General features: G+C 39.5%; 4 protein-coding genes across 4 annotated transcripts; 2 read left to right on the forward strand and 2 right to left on the reverse strand.

The window, feature by feature from the left end:
* The first annotated feature begins 2,236 nt into the window (after positions 1 to 2,236).
* On the forward strand, positions 2,237 to 8,698 carry LOC134626266 (G-protein coupled receptor family C group 5 member C-like). The gene is made up of 4 exons (XM_063471929.1): positions 2,237 to 2,582; positions 3,572 to 4,569; positions 5,734 to 5,837; positions 5,918 to 8,698. The coding sequence occupies exons 2-4, from the start codon at positions 3,600 to 3,602 to the stop codon at positions 6,026 to 6,028; spliced, it is 1,185 nt and encodes a 394-aa protein (XP_063327999.1). The 5' UTR covers positions 2,237 to 2,582; positions 3,572 to 3,599; the 3' UTR covers positions 6,029 to 8,698.
* Positions 6,151 to 12,903, reverse strand: ccdc137 (coiled-coil domain containing 137). Its single transcript, XM_063471930.1, has 6 exons — positions 12,741 to 12,903; positions 12,393 to 12,538; positions 12,091 to 12,298; positions 10,738 to 10,820; positions 9,337 to 9,416; positions 6,151 to 9,241 (listed from the first exon to the last, which is right to left on the reverse strand). Exons 1-6 carry the CDS (start codon positions 12,809 to 12,811, stop codon positions 9,041 to 9,043), a joined length of 789 nt encoding a protein of 262 aa, XP_063328000.1. The 5' UTR covers positions 12,812 to 12,903; the 3' UTR covers positions 6,151 to 9,040.
* A 1,661-nt stretch (positions 12,904 to 14,564) lies between these two features.
* Positions 14,565 to 16,499, forward strand: LOC134626271 (retinal cone rhodopsin-sensitive cGMP 3',5'-cyclic phosphodiesterase subunit gamma-like). The gene is made up of 4 exons (XM_063471935.1): positions 14,565 to 14,694; positions 15,620 to 15,790; positions 15,878 to 15,918; positions 16,077 to 16,499. Exons 2-4 carry the CDS (start codon positions 15,636 to 15,638, stop codon positions 16,151 to 16,153), a joined length of 273 nt encoding a protein of 90 aa, XP_063328005.1. The 5' UTR covers positions 14,565 to 14,694; positions 15,620 to 15,635; the 3' UTR covers positions 16,154 to 16,499.
* tspan10 (tetraspanin 10) lies at positions 16,287 to 19,053 on the reverse strand. Its single transcript, XM_063471931.1, has 3 exons — positions 18,743 to 19,053; positions 18,043 to 18,635; positions 16,287 to 17,903 (listed from the first exon to the last, which is right to left on the reverse strand). Exons 1-3 carry the CDS (start codon positions 18,830 to 18,832, stop codon positions 17,603 to 17,605), a joined length of 984 nt encoding a protein of 327 aa, XP_063328001.1. The 5' UTR covers positions 18,833 to 19,053; the 3' UTR covers positions 16,287 to 17,602.
* Positions 19,054 to 21,011: the final 1,958 nt, after the last annotated feature.

The following is a 21,011-nucleotide window of genomic DNA, read 5'->3' on the forward strand; positions in this document are numbered from 1 at the left end:
GAAAGCATCAGTTAGCCAGGGTTTCAAACAAGACAGTCATGGCTTTTCAAAAAAAATGTTAAATGAATGTAAATGCATAAAACTTTCATATGCTTTAATGCACAAAAGTCAACTATTTCTTAGCAAGAATATGAATTACGTCTAAGCAGATAGAGACAAATTCAGAGACAAATGAGATGACTCCACTCAGGCAAGTCTGCTGGACCAGATGGGGTGAGTCCCCGTGTCCTCAAGGCCTGTGCAGTCTTTTATAAACTGTTCATGATGAGTCTGAGTCTGCAGAGGGTCCCATTACTGTAGAAGACGTCATGCCCCGTTCCTGTACCAAAGATGCCACGTCTCAGTGGCCCCCAGGATTACAGACCTGTGGCACTGACTTCCCATGTCGTGAAAACCCTGGAAAGACTTATCCTTGAACAGCTCCCACCTATTGTCAGACCACATCAGGATCTGCTTCAGTTCGCTTACCAGCCCCACCTCGGAACTGAGGACACCATCATCTACCTGCTCAATGTGTCTATGCCCATCTGGATGAGCCGGTGAGTACTGTGAGGATCATGTCTTTCGATTTTTCCAGTGCATTCAATACTATCAGGCCAACCCTCCTGGGTAATCAGCTGACAGCGATGCAATAAATGCCTCTCTTGTGTCCTGGATTGTTGAGACTTCAGCCACCATAGAGACCTGCCATCTTTAGAAGTTTTCTGATGACTCTGTTGTGGTTGGATGCATTAGTGAGGGTGATGTGATGGAGTACCGGGCTGTGGTGGACTCCTTTTTGTCATGTGGTGCGAGCAGAATCATCTGCAGTTCAACGTGACAATACCAAAAAAATTGATTGTGGACTTTAGGAGGACCAGGAAACCTGTGACCCCTGTTTCAATCCAGGGGGTCGATGTGGACAGTGTGGAGGGCTATAAATACCTCAGAGTACACATAGATAATAAACTAGAATGGGTTAAAGCACCAATGCACTCTACAGGAATGGAGTCATCTCTATTTTCTGAAGCGGCTGAGGTATTTTAACATCTGTCATGATTTTCTCTGAGGTGGCAGGTTGACTCAATAAATCTGATCTCCAATTTCCTTTGGGATTAATAAAGTATTCTGATTCTAATTTCTTATGTCACAGCTCATCCAGTTGTGTTTCTTTTATCTGAAAAACTTCACACCTCTACTGTCAACCAATAATTGTGAACATTTATTGCACACTTCAGTTTTCTCCTGCTTTGACTATTGTAGCTGATTACGTTTGTCTTCAATAGGTCCACATTGGTACTTGCCACTGAAGCCAGTGAGGAGACTTACTCTTATATTGCACTGAATTTAAAAAAAAAAACAAAAAACTTTATTACTTTTTAAAAACCTTTTTGTAGTTTATTAAAATTAGAGGAGAAAGAGACTGCTTTTAAAAAAGAGTGCAAACAGAAACACAACATTGAAAACATGTTGAACCCCCTCCACCCAAAATCATTTTTATGTCTTATAAATTGTCAGATCTGCAACCACTTAATAGTTGAAAACACAGACTATGGCATAAAACACCACTGCGTAACTTTCACGAATGGGGGGAAAAGTTACTGATGGAAGATAAAGGAAAGCAGAGCTTTTTGAAAAACTGACAGTCTAAAAGCTTAAAATCAATTCCTTCACTAATGTGCTTATTTATCTTATAGTTTTTAACTGGCATGTCCTACTGTACAACGGATCAATAGAAAGATCTATTTTGTTGTGTAATCCAATTTGTTTGAAAAACACAGGACTCAGCCCAGCCTTGATGCCACCAGGTGGCTCTGCTTACCATACAGTCCCTCCTGTAACTGTAACTGCTCTAAAGTAGCCTAGATATTTGGGCAATAATAATGCTATATTTCAGAAATTTGATATGCAGTATTGGACTTAATCGTCTGAACCAAAATACGAATGTGAGTCATTATATTCCACAATAGGAGCGCAAAATAGGCAACTGTAAACGCTGCTGTATGCGCAGGAGCTGAGTATTTCAAGGCTAATCTCAAAATTGACCTAATTACAAAACCTGTTAAAGTCATCGATGATCGGCGTGTTTGCCTGGGTCATACCACTTCGCATAGCCTGTATACATGAGTGCTCCCTTTGTTTGGATGTAAGCTGCCTGAAATAAATAAGTAGGCCGGGTGCTAATCTCAAAGAATATGCAAAGCTGTAGATACCAGAGGCTGGGGAAGGAGCAGAGTGGTTTGAGGTGAGTCGTTAGAGAAGATTTACAGAATATTAATAATAACTAAAAGAAGCAACTACTTCGTTGGGACTACCTGTGAGGTCACTATAAGATGCCTGAATAAAAGAGGAGTGGCCGATGGAGGTCCGTTTCTGATCCCGCCCGAAATAAACAAAACAAAAGTCAACACCTGACGCACAGAAATTATTGGTCGAATCATCAAGAAGTGTTGTAAAAATGGAGAAGAACTACTACCACCAATAAAAAAATTAACTCGTTCGTGCAAGGCAAGTTTCTTTTCGGAGGTCAGTAATCTTTATCGGACTGAATCTACCTGTTACCTGTTGGAGAGGCTAGCGGAACAGCTCTCATTGCAATTCTGGTAAGAGACTCGTGTTATTACGCAAAGATTCCTGATTTAACCTTCGTTTTTTCTGTTTGTCTTTTATTTGTTTTTTTTTTTGTTTTTTTATAACATCATAACTGTCTCCCCCTCTAAGTCTCTCCGATTCTGTTATATAAATAATCATAAACAACTTCTTGTCCTTTAAACAGCATGTCCTGTTTTTTTGGTTAGTTAACTAAGCTAACTCACTGGGTCTAATATAATTATTAAAGAAGCAGCAGGACGATGTTCTCATCCCACACAGGCACCTTTATCTGAAATCTTCACAGTCAGAAAGTTCGCATAAAAAGCATATTAATTTTTGAATGTCGTGTCCTTTAATTATTATATTACAGTTACAGTCAGAAGAAGAGAATAAACAATAATTAAGTTGCCGTTCAATAATAACTGGTTTAAAATGTACACCTACAAGTATACATTCTGCTATTAAAATACATATGATTCCTGAATGACACCTGTGTGCGTACTGTAGCAGGGCTACTGTGTGGAAATACTCATTAGGTGTCATGGTAAAATGCTGAAATTATGCTTTTCCTAATTAGCTGGTCTTAGGAGGCTATAGAGTGAGCGGTGACTAAAGCTCTGTGTAGAATGACTCAGTTTTGTAATTACAGCCAGGGGATGCAGTACATAATTCCAGGATTCTTTAGAGACCTGAATGAATATTTGAATTTACAGTAATTAGTATGGCACATTAAAGCTCCATAAAAGAGAAATGAGGTCATTTTCATATTGAAATTCCAGTGGAATGGCACAGCTGTATATGCATGGCACCATTTAACTTGCTCACACAGTAATATTACTGTGTGAGCAATATTAAACTATTACAGTAATATTACTTGCAATTTAAACCAATAGTTTGTTTTGTAATAATCAGGGATGTTATTAATGAAATCTGTCACTACAATATTAACATGTATGTTGAAGTAATCAGATTATTTTTGTTTCTTTTTTTTTGGTTGCAGCATTTAAACGAAAATCTGCAGTGAAGCGATGGTCCCAACTAGTGCTCCAAAAGGATGTGGTGGTGATGTGAGCTCCATATATTATAATCTGTGTGACCTGACAGCAGTATGGGGCATCGTAGTGGAAGCTGTTGCTGCTGTTGGTGTGCTGACTGCCTTTATCTTGTTCGTCATTCTCATGGCTAGCTTACCGTTTGTGACAGACAAGAAGAGAAAGGGTATGGTGGGCCTGCAGGCCAGCATTTTAGTTTTCACACTGGGTCTGTTTGGACTTAGTTTTGCCTTTATTGTGGAGCAGTATTCTACTACCTGTGCTGCACGGAAGTACCTGTTTGGAGTACTGTTCTCAGGCTGTCTGGCCTGCCTGGTGATGCATGGGCTGTGGCTTGCCCTGCTGCAAAGGGGAGGGCGGGGGCCCAGGAGCTGGATGTTATGGCTGGGAGCCCTGGCTCTCTGGCTTGTCGAGGTGATCATCAACACCGAGTGGCTTGTCATTACTGTGGCCAGGAGCCCACTCAGAGGTCTTGGTGTTCCTGACCTGGCCTGCAGCTATGTCAGCCGGGACTTTGTGATGGCCCTTATATATGTAATGGTTCTGATAGCAGCTGTGGTGATAACATCTGTGCCCTCGCTAACACACAAGCAAAAGCACTGGCGCCGAGATGGAGCCTTTATCCTGGTCACAGGAGTCCTCACTTTGGCTCTTTGGATAGCTTGGATTGTCATGTACATCCATGGGAACCGAGCAGTTGGTAATCCCAGCTGGGACGATCCGACTATGGCTATAGCCGTGGTGTCAAATGCCTGGGTGTTCCTCTTGTTCTATGCAATTCCAGAAATCTGTTTATTGACCCAGGAGGACCCAAACAAGGAACAACCCGATGGGGAAGAAGTCTATCCTGCTAGAAGCCTGGTTTACGACAACATTCTGAAGGAGCCACAGCCCACCCAGCAGCATGTCTACGTAGAAAATAAAGCCTTTTCTATGGATGAACCAGGTACAGCATAACACATTATGGTCAGCCATTAACTTCACAGTTCAGCAGTTTAACACTGTTTAGGTGGGTACAGAATCATTAGAATTAATAAATTTTATTAAGTAGTAATTAAGTAATCAATAGGAATTAATTTCTAAATTTTATTGAGACACGTTTGGATTATTCCAAACTGATAACAAGCACATGTGTGGTATATTACATAATGCATCAGTGTAGCAAATGAAGACCCACACTGGCTACAGTACACCTTCTCCAGTTTACTGTTTTGTAATTTTGAAAATTGCTGTTTTTGTATACCACTTTCCTATTTATCCACAACCCACATTATCAGCACAAAGCATATTGCCACTGCGAAGAATCACTGCATTGCAATATGAAGTCTGTTGCTCGCAAACCTTACATTCTCAACACACTAAATATTGAGATCAATGATCAGGTTTAAATGTTGGACCCCAACTCGTATCAACCGATACCAATACAGGATACATTATACTGCTATCATTTAAAGTATGTAGCACATAGCACAGATTCCTTCAATGTTAGGAAATATCTAGGGTGTGTGTGGTGCCTAATTTTCCCAAGTAATGCTGAATATATTGATTCTTCTCACTGTACAATTTCAAACAGCAGATGTATTAAATTGTGCCATTTCAGTTGTTAATAATGGTTTTTAATGTTTAACCCCGCATAAGTCTTGAGCCACCCCATATGATTGTACAACATACATGCCAAGACAGTATGTTAGCCAAAGTAGCACAGTTCAAACTGCTTCAGTAATGTTGAGGCTCAGACCACAATATTACTGAAATATATAATGTCCCATTTGGTGTTTTTCTATTCCCGTCAATGTTAGTTTTAATATAGCAAATTTCGTTACATACATGCACATACATATATATGCTTATACCATGCTGAGATATGCAAAACTTCTGGCTAAAGACACTTTGGGTATCAATTTGTTTATTTTTTAAAAAAAAAAACAAAACTTCAGAAAGAATGGACAACTGATGCTCAAGATCACTTGGACAATTTTAAGAAAGTGTAGCTCCTTGGAAGCACAATAATTTAAAAAAATTGGGAGTGGCTCCAGGTTTTTGCAACAGATTGTACACAGACAACAAAATAAATCCAGTAATGACTGTAAAATGACATTTTTTATGCCAGAATCAACAAATCCAGCGTCTCCATACGGGGTTTACAATGGTCAGGCACGAAGTTGTTTATACCAGCCCACTGAAATAGCCTTGATTGCCAAAGGTCTGACAAGGGTGAGTGCTATTTTTAACCACAAAACATCCCGTCTTTATGACATCACATGTGAAAATAATCCATATGTGTATTTTCACAGAAGGACCAAGACTCAATGATACTTCGAACCACACCTGGCCCTTTGAATATGGGGAGCTGCAGCTCCGGGTCGTGCTCAGTGGATTCCTTAACATCTTCAGGACTATCATAAGTTAGCAGCCCGAGCCGAGCACATTGCACTGAGCTTTTCCATCTCAGAGCTCCAAGGATCAGATATTTTATATCTCTGTTTTCTCTTAAGCAATAACAGAGTGAATGTCCAGTAATATTCAGTATATGACTGCTTAGTTTCCATGAATGTTTATGCAATGCTTGCTGTATGTACATCAAAACCACACATTATAATAATGATGCAAACCACACTGGGCTTATAGAGGAAAGATTATAAGGTCAAATACAAGATATATATATATATATATATATATATATATATATGTACAAATTCTAACATGTTCACACACACACACATATGTGTGTGGGTATGCGTTAGAATTTGTTCATGATCACCACAGTATAACATACTTAGTTGTAAATTTATGTAACTATAATGGTGTAATCATATGCAAAAATGTGGGTTTTAGCCATGAATGAAATAAATGTGAAGTTGTAAATTCTAAGGTGTCAGCCCTACAAATTTCAGTTAAATTCTCTGGCGTTTTAGATTACAGAAAGAATCAACTAACAAGGAGAGGTACAGGATGGTAAAAGAGGAAGTGTCATCATGTCAGCAGGACTGCTAAGTTTACTGCTTCAAATATTTACATATGTTTGCTTGATAAGCCTGACCTGGCACCTAGCACGACATCCAAGGGTTGGCTCTGTGATGCCTGAGCTTTTAGTTCCGGAAGGGAGACTGCTGTGATAGTCAAGCTGACGTTGTTGTAATGCTGCTGAATCCAACCATCAATCACTGTGGTAACAGATTAATATTTCGTACGTATTGCTGCCAGTATTATCATCTACAACGGCTCTGACTCACAAGAGGTAGTCTGTCTTCTCTACATGGACAAGCACAATTATTTTAATATAATTTATCTCGCTCACACACACTCACACATCTTTAAAAGCTTCAGTCAGCAGTGGCTGCCTAGCAGCAGGCTTAAATGTCTCTCTCCCAATTACTCTTTTCCATCCTGTACTGTCAGCAGCCATGTACTTGATCGGAAGATAAATTGCTCACTAACAGGAAATCAGACAGCACTGAACAACAGAACACATAAGCAAATGAGGTTTTCCTCTGTAATAACCTTCAGTATCACCTTCTTGATCTGGCTGAAAAAAGGCAGAAAAAAACAAGCGTTGCACGATATCCAAAATGAAACACTGCATGTGGACATAAACAGAGCAGAATATTTCCAATGAAACTGCTCAAGTCTGGTTAGATTAATGGACAACATTTCATGCTTCCCAGCGGACCTTTGGATGGTTGGTAAAACATTTAATACAGAGAACTTCCAATGTGTCACTTTGCACTAGAAATATTTGACTAATATAAATACACTAACATGATTGAAGCTTTGTATATTACGTAACTTCGGGTCAGTAAATTCAACTAAAAGAAGAAGGAGGTAAAAAAAAAAGCAGCATCTTAATGTCCTAAATGAAAAACAGCTGTAAAGCCCCGATAATGTGAACAGCTGTCTTGCACACAGGTGGAATATAACCAATGGCGAATGTGCTCAGCTCAAGGGAGTCGGTACACCCAATCACCAGCAGCTGTTCCCATTTAATACATTTCCGTGTCACTGTGACAACCATCAGAGGACAAACATGGACTGAGGGTTTTACCAGTCAAGCTGATTAAATAGCAGTGATTGGACCCACGAACCATATAAGAATTCGGTATTGACACCATCTGGTCATATTATTCAGTTGATCAGTATTGCATTATATTATCAATGTGGGTTTTTTTTTCCTTAGATAGCACGCTTTGAAAGTTTTTGAACAAAGATTTGAATATGCGCAGTCTGCCTCATAATCAAATATTTAAACAATGGCTTCGTTCATGAGTGTAAAGCCTTTGAAGGATTACAAATATAAATAGCTGTGCCAGGCTCTAATAAATGTTGCACATTTAAAAAGGTTAATGGCTCATTTATCCCAAGACTGAGGCTATCACAGACGTACAAACAAAAAACAGCAGCTGCAAAGGACTTTAAAACCCAAGAACAGCTAAAAAGGGTCTCATGAGGATATTTGTTTTTTCAGCTGGTGTTTCTGAACATCAGTGTGGATGACAATTCCAGATTTATCCAAATGCTCTGGAAAAAACAGGGAATATGACAACAAACAGCAAACATCTGCTGAGGAGCATGGAAAAAATCAAAAACATCTAATAATAAATAACCTCATGGTTTCTCTCAACATGTTATTTACATTTTCTATATAAAATGCAGTCATTACCACTCAACAACAACATAAAATACTTCAATATATAATATGGCACCAACAATGAGCAAGTTATGTCGACTGTGTACAAGAGGAGTGCCATCTAGTGGGACCACTAAAAACAATCAGAGGATCGTCTTTACTTTGAAATAACCTGATGGATGGATTTTACTGTCCATCACATGACGGACGACCTCAGAATTTGGTTATCTGAACATGCAAATGTGAAAAGACTGTAAATACAAATGATGAAATACGCAAGAGTTCCAAGGGTGATGAATGAGCGTAGGCAAAATATCTCCATGTATTTTCCATCAGGCATAGGCAATCACTCTGCAGTGTTACAAAGCACTTTGAAAGCCGTTCACTCTTTTAAATTAACAACGTTATGAAAGCGGCAGTGTTGTTTACTGTACTTAAAGATAAAATGGAATTATACAGTGCCCTTCTAGTTTTCCCAACCAACCGCTTTACACAAGAAGCCACATCCACCCATGCACACACAGACATTTGAATACTACACATTTTTCCCCTCTTTTAGACAGCGTGGGTGGGAGAATGGTATGTTGCCAGTTTCATGAAAAGCAAACAGCCTGCTGTACCTGTTGAGCTACAGGACCCCCCAACAGTGGTCTATGGATGCATAAAGTTCCCCCTGATATTCATCTCAACTGTGGCTAGCTCTCCATCTTATTTAGACAGTTTCTACAGATCACTGCTCAGCCCTGCTGCTGCCAGGAACACTGACTGCAGATGAGCTGAGTGAAAAGCGACATCAATGAAGGCTTTTGAGTTTTCTCATGCTTGCAGTCCTAGCTTCATACTGCTGCTGTTTCTGTTTCTTCAGCTGACGGTATGCCTCTACTGCTCGTTCCCGCTCCTCCTCCATGATTCTCTGTTTGGCCATGGAGGGCTTTGTAGTGGAGACTGCAGTATGGCCAAGAAGAGAGTTTAGGAGCAGCTCCTTTGATGCTTTCTGCACAATGAAATGGAAAAAAAAGGAAACAGGATTTTATGAACCATCTGCATGCTTTGATGAGAGATCATGTGATCAATGCACGGTGTGATTACCTGAGATCTGACTTCAGCTTTCCTTGGTTTGGCACTCAAAGACGGAGGGGCCATTGTAACTTCACCAAAAGGAACATCATCTACGAAACAAAAGCCATCATTTAACTACATGGATTTTTTTATGACTACTCACCATTGCCATGTTACGCCGCCTTAATTAAATACTTCTTGCCATTTTCCATGTTTGTATAGCCCAACAACTTTTAACCATAACACCTGATTTACACTCGCTGTTGACTTTATTAGCTACACTGTCCTAATAACGACTCGTTTTGCTTTCAGCACTGCCTTAATTTATGGCACAGAGAATTTGGTACATACTAACATCACAGCATCACACGATTGGTGAAGATTTGTGGACTGCACATCCATAACATTTCCCGTTCCATTATGAGTCTATTATGAGTTCTGAGGACTGTGGAGGCTATTTAAATACAGTGAACTCATGGTCATATTCAAGAAACCGGTTTGAGAGCTTTGTGAGCGATCATAAGATGCGTAGAATGTGGTTATACATAGGTAGGCTATCTATCTATCTATCTACACACACACACACATATATGTATATATATATATATATATATATATATATATATATATATATATATATATATATATATATATATATATATATATATATATATATATATATACATATACACACACACATACACACACATTTGTTTTTGGACCAGTCTCTGTAAACCCCAGAGATGCAAATGCTCTTCCCACTTTCTGTGTAGGAAACAGTGTAGATTTATGAGGGCACCAACAGAAAAGATGAGCAGAAACGGTAACTTTGTGGTTGTTTTTTATGTCAACTGAAGGCATTAAACACTGCATCCATTGTGGCTTACACCAGGAACACATCATCTAATATACCTGAATTGAGTCCTTGCTTTAATTTCACGGGGAACTACAACTGAGGTGATTTGGTTCTGCGTCATTTGGTTTTACTCTGCCTCAGACTGATAAATTTTTAATGTCTGTTTTGTTCTAACAGCTGAACCCGGGATTACTTCAGGTAGAGGTTTGAACTTTCCTCAGAGGGAAGTGATCAGGACAGTACTGCAAAAAAAAAAAAAGCTTTACTGAAAGAATATCTCACAGCATGTCCTCCATCTGCACCCTTGTTTACCTAGTAGATGGTGTACTACAAAAAAAGAAACGCTACTGAAGCAAGTGCTGTGTTGAAGACCTTTTGACATATTTAAAACACTAAAAGACCCAGACTTTCAAAGAAATTTTGAAAATAATATCTGGTAAATGCTACCTCTTGCTATTAGTACCAAACAGAGTAATAGTCAAAGACAGAGCCCATCTCCTAAAGAACGATGCACCAAATTGTGGAACACTGTTTGCATGTATAAGCACATTTCCTTGTAAAACCTTCATTCTTACCTACAAACATCTGTTCTTCCATCTTGTCCTCTTGTTTGTTCACCTTTTTCTGCTGTAGCTTCTGTAGCTTCATTTTACCATACCTGCCAATAGAAAATCAGTAGGCATTAAAAATGTAACACTTGACAGTCGGGCTGCAGCTAACGATTATTTTAGTAATCGAGTAATCTATTGATTGTTTCATTGATTAATCGGATAAGAAATACCTTTGTCTTATTAATGAGCGATAATAAATATTCAAAAGAGAAAAAACACAGGTCTTTCAAAATGAACTGTTCATTGGTTTCCATTTTAGAACTTGCAGTGTTTTAAAGTTTAGCTGCACGCAACACCTGTCAGAAAAACAACAAAACATAAACCCTTTGACTGTATTTACATGTCAGATCAAATTTATTTTTTTGGAAAACAACAACAACAACAACAAAAAAACAAAACAAAACAAAAAAACCCAACAATAACATTTTCTTAAATGCAAAAATATGTAAAGACTCTAAAGTACTCTCTGGCAAAGGTTTATTTCTGGGATGAGGTATATTTGTTTTGTGTTCATGTTTATGAGTTTTTGTGCATGTGTGTCTGCCTGTTTAAGTATGAAGAAGTCAAGCGAAGCGCGAGTTTGTGTCTGTATGGCTTTAAAGGAGAATGTGGTTGCTGCAATGAAGAACAGCAGGTAAATCAGCATTCTGAAGTTTGCCCTCTGCATTCACGCAAAGTTTGTGTGCTGCTGAAAACAGATGTTATAACGGTGTTATAGACTCACAAGATGAGTCTAACAGATCCCCTTAGGTGGGCAACTCCAGGATTCGAGGGCCAGTGTCCTGCAGGTTTTAGATGTGTCCTTGATCCAACACAGCTGATTCAAAGTGATATCTAAAACCTGCAGGCCTGGAGTTGCCCACCCTTTCCTTAGACTCACCCCTGTTTGGTGCAGTTATTTCTTCTATGTAAAATAGGACAGCTGCCCATTTCATATATCCTTTTATATAGCATTCTGTAAGCTGTATAATTTAAACACGGTATCAGGCTAAGTTAACAGTTCATCTGCATGTTTTAATAAAACTTCTGGAGGATTACTGCAGATTTTTTGCTGTACAAAACAAATGGTGATGGATGGAGCAGCTACAAAGTTCGCTTTTCGTCATGTCATGAGTTTGTGGATCAAGAACTTTGATAAAGATTTACACATTATTTCAATACTTTACTGTTATTCAATCCATGTCACGCATATAAAAATATCAGTGCCAAAACACTAAAAAAGAAACCCAGCCACAAATCAGAATAAGTGAAGACAAGCTATGCCATGAAACCTACTAGATAAGGATGGGGTTTAGTTTAAAGTTAAAGTGTACTCACTCCTTCTTTTTGTCAGATTTGCAGTGTGCAGGCCTCTCTTGTTCGCTTGCATCCATTTCGGGCTTTCTGTCTACTTGGTTTTTGGAGAGGAACATGACATGTTTTGTCTCACGCTCCATCCGCTGCACGTAAGCTTTCACGCTTTCCCGTTTGCCCCTCTTGAAATGTGGAACAGGTATATCTCCATCTAGAAAATACTCTGATTTATCTTCAGGTGAGATGGGTAAAGACACAACACAGTCTTTATTAGTTATACACAAAGTCATGACACTAAAATGAATATTTAGAAACATTTTTTATACCCTTTTTCGGCTTTTTGACTTTTAGGGACCCAGTTTTCATTCTGTCCTTAGCCTTCATTATTTCTCGTAGTTTGAAGGGGATGTGTTGAATGTGGTCCACCTCTTTGGCTTTCTTGGGTTTACCATCTCTCTGGAGCTTGGCATTACTGAAATTTGGACACAACACAGACAGGAAAAAACAAAAAGCAAACATGTTTACTTGAAGACACAAGTCCCCACTTAAAACTTTAACAAGTCCGATTTAATCTGATCGCTCACAACTTGGGTTGGAGCCAGTATCAGCTAGCTTCTGTTGCTAACTAGCTTAACTAGCACATTTTCCATTACGCATTAGCTTCCTTATGGTACCTTTGACGTTGTCCAGGTTTTCCCGCTTGTTTCCCCGAATCGGGCACTTTATTTTTCTTATTCTTCCCCATGCTACAATAATTAACATGAATACATAACTAAGCAAAACAACACACGTGGAGCACTATGCTCAGACTTCAACCGAAACTCTACCGGTGGCACGTTGTAGAGGACAGACATCTCACTCCATTTTTTTTCAGGTACCAAAACATGATTTAGAAATTTGGCGTATTGAAACAGATTGAGAGCTTCGTGATGAAACTCTTGCTTTGTGAAAAAACTGATTTAATCAAATTAAATATGTATTGTCAATTTTTTTAATCGCTGTAATTAATGAGACGTACAGTAATTTTATTGCAGAGTGACACACATGAGACATAAGACGATCTTTGGTCAAACCTGATTGGCTCAAGAGACGCTTCCTGTCAGAGCCAGTCACTCCCATTCATTGGTCACTCCATTCAACGGCTCTGCTTCCCGCCACCGCTAGAGGGCATCGTTACACCTGTTTTAGCCAGTGACTGTAGAAAACATAGGTCAAACTCATTTAACGTCGTTCAGACAACTCACTTTGTCTTTAAATAGGCTGGAATGGTGAATATCCCCTCTCTCTCAGTGTAAAGAAGTTTAAATGGAAATTTAATCCCTGCAATATCTCAGTATAAGAAAAATAAGTGAGATTTCTACAATTAGTCTTAGTTTTTCTACATCATGAAGATGTACTTTTGATAAAAGAAAAATCTGCCAGCATGACTTTTTTGGGCTTAAATTAATATAAATAAACAGATACATGTGTAAAATTACAAAAAAAATAAATTAAAAAAATTGTTCCGGTAGCTCATTACCCAGACTGTCCTATAATTAAACTGCCTCTGGTAAGAGTAGATGTTACAATTAGGTGATGAATGTGGGCCCTTGGGAAAATTAACTGCCCACCCCTGATCTAGACCAAGCTCTTTATCATTTATGATTGGAATCTACAAAGTTATGCATATCATTTGGACAGCAGTCACATAACATGTAACAGTCACGCAGATCAATAAGTGGCTCTGTCCAGTAAACATTGTGAAGAGTAAACTCTACATTTCTTCATCAGAAATAAATACCATTTGATTGATCAGCTAGACAAAATACAAAAATACAAAGGAAAAAAGGCACGTGTTTCTTATAATGAACATAATAAACAAGCTTCAATGAAACAACCTTCAATTAAAATACCACAGCTGGCTCCTTAGTGTACTGTAGCTAGACAGGTTTGCTCTATTGAATATATCCACTAATCTCAGACATCTTTTTAATCTTTTTTGTACAGGTGACATGAGGAGTTAGTGTCCATACATGTGCCTGAACAGCATGCATCAGCAGTACAGATTGCAGAGCGACACTGTAGTAAATCTTCACATGAATGGAGCAGGTGTGTTTACCTGTGTGATGGAAGGAGGCTGGGCTGGATTAGCAGCTATAATGCAACTCAATCTGAGAGACTGCTGATGAAAGGAGAATGTCACGGTTCATGCTAGTAAGTTCTCGGCTTCAGGTGTTACATAATATTTGGGCATAACAGAAAAACAGTGATAATAATTAGCTATATCCTGAGAAAACTCCATAACTCAGTGCTTACATTTGACCATATTTGAAGAGGTTATGGATAAAATACTCAAATAATTCCCGTTCAGAATCATCAGCATTTGTGTCTTCAGGACAGTCTGAGGAACAGGAAACTGCTGCCCCCTTCTGCTGAATGCCAGTCGGCCAATCCCTCATCAATGATCTGCTTGGGTACAAGTGATGATAGAATCATCAGTTTGTTGGCAGGTGCCGTCATAATCGTCTCTAAGTCTGTGGTGTATAAAAGGACTGCACTAATGCAACTTAATGCAACAGCATTTAACAGCAACTCAGACCTCTTGGACACTACCATCATAATCAACTACCAAGAGAAGCACCACAAGCGGTGAGTTGAAACAACAGGTTAAATCTTTTTTGAATGCTCTTTCTCTTTTTGGACTTCTTTTATCACATGCAGTTTATTATTGTTATCTAAAGGTTCCCATCTTTATTTGGACTTTACTTGGTAGTATGTTTCTGTATCCATCCAGGCATGTAGTATTAGATTATTAATTAAAAAGTAGGTATTTAATAAATAATATGCAATTTAAAATTAATCGGAATAGAAATTCAATCTTTCCTATAGCCTAATATATTTTTTAATACAGTTAATGAGGTGTTAATTCAGTCATATGGAAGACTAGATTATATCAGGGACATTATAAGAAGCATTGAGGTGCTTTCTAATTGTTTCTAATTTTCTTTCACAACTTTGTTTTGCATGATGGAAGGACAACAAATGAGAGTCGTCGAACAATATATGACTGCCTTTAACTATGACCTGAATTTCTAAGAATGATTAAAAAAGCTGAACCTATGAAATTGTTGATTAGAGTGATCATTGTGTGTATTTGTGTAACCATGACTCCCTTTCAGGGCAAAAGCAGAACTTATTATTTATGTAGTCATGTTTTGTACACAGGTTATATTTATTGGACTCTTTTGGCTTTGCATCTGTTTTTTTTTTTTAATTTAATATGCATACATCTATGCACATTTACATGCAAATTGCATTGCTATTTTTCCATTTTTTAACTGTGAACATAAATAAATAAATATTTCAAGCTATTGTCAGTGTAAACCTAGAGGTCACTTCAGCACATCCTCACAGTAATCTGATTATGAAGGCACTTTCAAGCTTGAAGGTATCGCAGCGTTTGATTAGCAACATCAGCACATGGCTTGTCTTTATAGGAGGATAATTACGTCACAAGATTTTATAACTGTTTCATTCATTGTTGGGCATTTTAATGACACAGTGACTTTTGCAGTTGAAACAACAGAAGCATGAATTTGGAGGTGGCCAAACCCGAAGGAAAGACTGGCAACAAAGCTCCCCTCAGAGCCACGGCCCCCGGCTCCCCACGCAAGTCTGCACCCAAGTTCAAACAGAGGAACACGCGGCAGTTCAAGAGCAAACCTCCCAAAAGAGGAGTGATTGGGTATGTCTCTTTCTGATAACCTCACATGAGTCATCTAAGTTTGTCAGATGTCCTCCAATAAAGCTTGTTATTTTCTTTCTTCACCAGCTTTGGAGAGGAGATCCCAGGAATGGAAGGTCTTGGAACTGGTAAGTAAAAATATGAAAGTCAGGTGGTTACATAACCAAAACCTACTTAGATACACATGACACGACCTTTTCTTCCTTTTTAAAAAAAACAACAAAACAAAAAAACAAAAAAAAGCAACTCATGATTTGTTTTGTTCTCTTTGTTTTTTTCATTTTAGACATCACTGTAATCTGCCCATGGGAGGCATACAGCCATCTAGAGCTACATGAGCTTGCCCAGTATGGCATCATCTGATTCTCTCCGCTGTGAAGTTGTTTTTAAATAAATGTGGCAAATTTTAAATTTCAGTATTTAGTTTCAATAATCTGGATCATTAATACTGGCTGAAAAGGTGTCTTTATACGTCTGCATGCTGTGAATGCTGTTCTTTGTCTTATATATTTTATATTGTAAACCTAATTTCATAATGATCTCAAGCTGCCATGTTCACAAAACGTGTATCTCGAATGTGTTCTCGTGTCATTGCTTGAGTCTGTGGTTTTAGCTAGAACTCTGTTAGCTTGGTTTCTGCACAATCGTCAGCACTGTCTTTATCATATTTAATCAAACTCTTGAATAAATGTTGACATTTTTAACACAATTTCAGTAATTTGATTTTGTCCTTTTATTTAACGGTTATTTACTGACCCACACTGTGCATGAGAGATTACATAATTCCCATCATAAATACCATCTGTAATCATCATTATTTATTCAGTATTTGTTAACACTCAGAACACAAAACTTGCTTTTAGCAAACTAGTCAGTTCATTCAAAACAGCGGCAGGAAACCTTGCATATGTGGGACTTGCACATGTGTTTCACATATTTGCAGCAGGTTGTCCACTCTCAGTCACTGAAAAGGTGCTTTTACAATCTTACTCTAATCCTTCTTTTGAGCTGTTCCATTTATTCTGATCTCAGCTCAGAATAAATGAATTCCATTTTTGTTTATTGATTATTTTGTTACATTGTAGGTGCTTGTGATGAAGATGCAGATCTAATCTGCAGGACCTCTACTCCCCAGGTGACCCATTTACAATCACTCCTATGCTGTTGAACTGTTTCACTACTTTGAGATTCTCCAAGAATCCTTCAAATATCAGGAGGTGTGTGTCTTTGAAGGATTTGGGCACATGTGATGAAAAAAAAAAGTTTTGGTGATAGTGTCACTACTGTCCCATAAAACACACACACAGATACAGTTAGTTTCAAGACTTTCCTTGGTCTGACCCACATTGGTGAAGTTAAAATCTATCTGATATGGTTCATCTTTCAGATCACACCTGTTCCCTATTCAGGCTGATTAGATATTTCAGTTAATGAGCAGTTCAACAAGTGTACCTAATGAAGTGGCCAGTGAGTACATGTTCTTGAAAAGTGGAGTTTTTTTGTTTTGTTTTTTTAACACAAAAGAGGTGATAGCCATCGCCAAGCTGCAGTTAACTTTTAACTGAAATACTTTTTTTTTTTTCTTAAACTCTCAGGCATTTTCAAAATGTAAAACATTTTCTGTGGATAATTTGTGTTGGAATTTGCTTTCCTCATTTAAATTATGTCTCATTTCCATTTGCAAAAGTTCAGTCTGTGTGTTTAAGGTCAGGTTGTTTTAAATGATTGACAAATGAAGCCAGAATTTAAGCACAGCCAGAACTCATTAAACCCCAACCAGCATATTGCTGTATTCGTCACTCCTTGTTATAGCTATACTTTATGACGACTGATGCGTTCCAGCAGTCGTATGGTAATAAATAATATTAGAATCTGGACCCCAAACACGACAGTCACAATTATTCCTATCAGGCCCTCGTGCTGCTCGATCCATCGAGAGATTTCCCCCAGACAACCTCCCAGGAAGATCACACTCTGAGCAGTAAACTCATCCAGTAATTGGGCTCCGACACCACACTGAGAGTTCCACACTGTGCCGTTCTCCAAAGGATCCACGCAGCATGTTGCAGGGACACCGCAGGCCAGCACTCCTGGAGCTGAGCAGTTGTAATATCTGAAGAAAGGGAAAAATAACCCAATAAAAAAACTTCACAGCTCATTAACTTCTTCAACACATTCCTACATCGTGACCAACTGGCTTTGATTTACTTTCAAAAAAGTTAAAAAAAAAAAAAGATTTCCAAGTTGCTCACATGTTAATCTCCCAGTCTCTGTAGTTGTCCGCCCCACAGCACTGCAGATTTGACTGAATCTCGTCTGTGATGAACCTCAGATCCAGATCATCTTGGTACCGTGCCACGGCAACTAACATCCCCGATCGCAAGTTACCTTCAATCTGATCTTGTAGAGTATGGGCCACAATAGCGATGATGACTTGAGCTGCGATGAGCACCAGCACCGTGGCTGAGAACAGCTTCAGCAAGCAGCGATTCTCTCTTAGGGCACCCACGCACCCTGACAGGCACAGCACAGTGAGCAGAAAGCCCACGCTCAGAACTACCAGCATTGGGTCAGTGCCAATACTGCTGATCTTCTCCTGAGCAAAGGATTCCTTGCTAATGAGACCCCAAACCCCCACAGCAAGAATCAGCAGGCCCAGAACTGTGAACAACAGATTGCATACGATCAGAAAGTATTTTAGGAAATAGTCCATGAAAGAATAACCATAACAGGGATGGATCCTGGCATCTGTGGGACTGTTGTGTTGCTGTCCGCTGTTTGTCCCTGCTTGAAAATCAGTAGTGACCAAGGCAAGCTCCTCAGCATTGTTTTTTGTAGATCCTGCCTTTAGACACACAAGAATGCCACAAAAAATTAAAGCCACCCCAGAAATGTAAATACAGGTGAACAGAGGAACACAGTATTCTCAAACTAACCCAGTAACACACCTACCTTTGGTAAGAGTGGACTGGTCTCATTCGGAGTAGCATCTCGTCTCAGCCATGGCCAAGGGATTCTTTTTGTAGGCAAAAATCTCCTCATCTTGTCAACCACTGGGAAACATCAGCTGGTCCGAATGACACAGGCTAAAATGTAACAGAGGGCAATCATTTGCTACAATACAGAAAAGCATGTGAGCTGAGCTGGAGTAACCATTGCTGTGCTTAGCCTCAGGGGTGGGATTTCTTCATCATGTGAGAGTCACAGTGAGGGGATTAAAAGGGTATCGCAGCATGTCGGAGACACACACTCACACAAAAGTGGGCATCTGAATAGAACTAGGTTCTTTTTATTCAACTCTACTCGTGTGCAATAAAGCAGGACCTGTAAAGGATAATATATTGCCCTACAGTGGGACCCATGGGTCAAAGACTCACAAAAATGTCTCCTGATGGTGATTACCACAAAAGGAAGAAATTAGAAGACATATTTTAAAATCCTTGTTTTAATTTTCCAGAAACCTGGAAAATGTGTTTTAGGCCTCAAACAAGAAACAACATTGTAGCAGCTGGGCAACCACTAAAACCAGTTTTAAGTTTCAAAATCTACATAGGTTCCCAGCTTTCTTGCTTTTTATAATGAGTCTTGATGCATTCTCAATCATCCAGGAAAGTAAATCTCCAAAAGTTGAATCTGTTCATCTGGACGTAGCGTTTTGTGGGAGAAACGTTTCGTCACTCATCCAAGTGACTTCTTCAGTCTCAGCTGACTGCAGGTTTCCCCAAACCTTATAAACAGTACATTTGCATAATGACTGAAACCAGCCCACTGAAGGAACAATGGGCTGTGAGGTCAGTTCCTTAATCATAATTATGCAAATTCCCATGACCATTGATCAACAATCACTGACCAAAACCCACTGATCATTATGGAGGCAGATGAAACCATGGTCTCGTACGACGTTACATCTCTCTTCACTTGCATCCCAGTCACGGAAGCGTTGGAGGTAGTCCGTAAGAGATTACAGGATGACACCAACCTCAGCAACAGGACCACTCTCAGCATCGACCAAGTGAGTTTGCTTTTGGAACTGTGTCTTCATTCCACCTACTTCACATACAAGGGTCAGTTCTACAGGCAGAAACATGGGTGTGCCATGGGCTCCCCAGTTTCACCCATCGTGGCCAATTTGTACATGGAAGAAGTGGAAAAGAGGGCTTTGCTATCCTACCCTGGAACACCACCAAGCCATTGGTTCAGATATGTGGATGACACCTGGGTGAAAATCAAATCTCAGGACGTACTACATTTCACGGATCACATTAACTCGGTGGACCGACACATCAAATTCACCAGGGAGGATATGAAAAGTGGCAGGTTAGCCTTCTTAGACTGTGAGATTTCCATCAGTAATGGGGGACATCTAAAAGCTGACGTGTACCGTAAACCTACACATACGGATCAGTATCTAAGGTTCGACTCTCATCATCCACTGGAGCACAAACTGGGTGTCATCAGGACGCTACAACACAGAGCAAACACCATCCCCACTGACACAGCGGCCAGGCAAGCAGAAGAACATCACATCAAGAAGGCCCTGAGTAAATGTGGTTATCCCAGCTGGACTTTTGTCAAAGCGGGAAAGGCACCTAAAGAAAGCTCCAGTCGATCCAGGAGAGAGGGACAACCGCTGCCCAGGCGAAAACCTGTAGTGATCCCATATGTGTCAGGAGTATCGGAACAGTTGAGACGCATTTTTTCTAAACACCGGGTCTCTGTGGCTTTTAAACCCCAAAACACGCTGCGCCAAAAACTGGTCCACCCCAAGGATCGGGTCCCCCGACACAAACAGAGTAACATAGTGTACGCTGTTAAGTGCCAGGAGGATTGCCAGGATTTATACATCGGGGAAACCAAACAACCTCTAGCGAAGCGGATGGCACAACACAGAAGAGCAACCTCATCAGGCCAGGACTCTGCAGTTTATTTACACCTACAGGCCAGTGGACACTCTTTCAATGATGAGGATGTACACATCCTGGACAGGGAGGAACGCTGGTTTGAGCGCGGAGTCAAGGAGGCCATTTACGTGAAAAGGGAAAGACCATCTCTGAATCGAGGAGGGGGCCTAAGGGTACATCTTTCGCCATCTTACAATGCTGTGATTGCAGCCATTCCCCAACTCTCTGTGAATGGTACTCATGGCCATTGATCAGTGTTCTTTGATCAGTGGGTTTTGGTCAGTGATTGTTGATCAATGGTCATGGGAATTTGCATAATT

Source organism: Pelmatolapia mariae, linkage group LG4 (assembly GCF_036321145.2).
Source record: "Pelmatolapia mariae isolate MD_Pm_ZW linkage group LG4, Pm_UMD_F_2, whole genome shotgun sequence".
Classification (NCBI taxonomy): domain Eukaryota; kingdom Metazoa; phylum Chordata; class Actinopteri; order Cichliformes; family Cichlidae; genus Pelmatolapia; species Pelmatolapia mariae.

Bases quoted from the DNA above. Each gene is read 5' to 3' on its own strand.
- tspan10 (XM_063471931.1), bottom strand. From the start codon at position 18,832: ATGAGGAGATTTTTGCCTACAAAAAGAATCCCTTGGCCATGGCTGAGA. The intron at 18,636-18,742 runs GTAGGTGTGTTA...GTGTGTCTAAAG, and splicing joins CCAGTCCACTCTTACCAAAG to GCAGGATCTACAAAAAACAA. The intron at 17,904-18,042 runs GTGAGCAACTTG...CCCTTTCTTCAG, and splicing joins AGAGACTGGGAGATTAACAT to ATATTACAACTGCTCAGCTC.
- LOC134626271 (XM_063471935.1), top strand. From the start codon at position 15,636: ATGAATTTGGAGGTGGCCAAACCCGAAGGAAAGACTGGCAACAAAGCT. The intron at 15,791-15,877 runs GTATGTCTCTTT...TTTCTTCACCAG, and splicing joins CCCAAAAGAGGAGTGATTGG to CTTTGGAGAGGAGATCCCAG. The intron at 15,919-16,076 runs GTAAGTAAAAAT...TTTTCATTTTAG, and splicing joins AATGGAAGGTCTTGGAACTG to ACATCACTGTAATCTGCCCA.
- ccdc137 (XM_063471930.1), bottom strand. From the start codon at position 12,811: ATGGGGAAGAATAAGAAAAATAAAGTGCCCGATTCGGGGAAACAAGCG. The intron at 12,299-12,392 runs GTATAAAAAATG...TCTCACCTGAAG, and splicing joins AGTCAAAAAGCCGAAAAAGG to ATAAATCAGAGTATTTTCTA. The intron at 9,417-10,737 runs GTAAGAATGAAG...TTTGTTTCGTAG, and splicing joins GGAAGAACAGATGTTTGTAG to ATGATGTTCCTTTTGGTGAA.
- LOC134626266 (XM_063471929.1), top strand. From the start codon at position 3,600: ATGGTCCCAACTAGTGCTCCAAAAGGATGTGGTGGTGATGTGAGCTCC. The intron at 4,570-5,733 runs GTACAGCATAAC...TTTTTATGCCAG, and splicing joins CTTTTCTATGGATGAACCAG to AATCAACAAATCCAGCGTCT. The intron at 5,838-5,917 runs GTGAGTGCTATT...GTATTTTCACAG, and splicing joins TTGCCAAAGGTCTGACAAGG to AAGGACCAAGACTCAATGAT.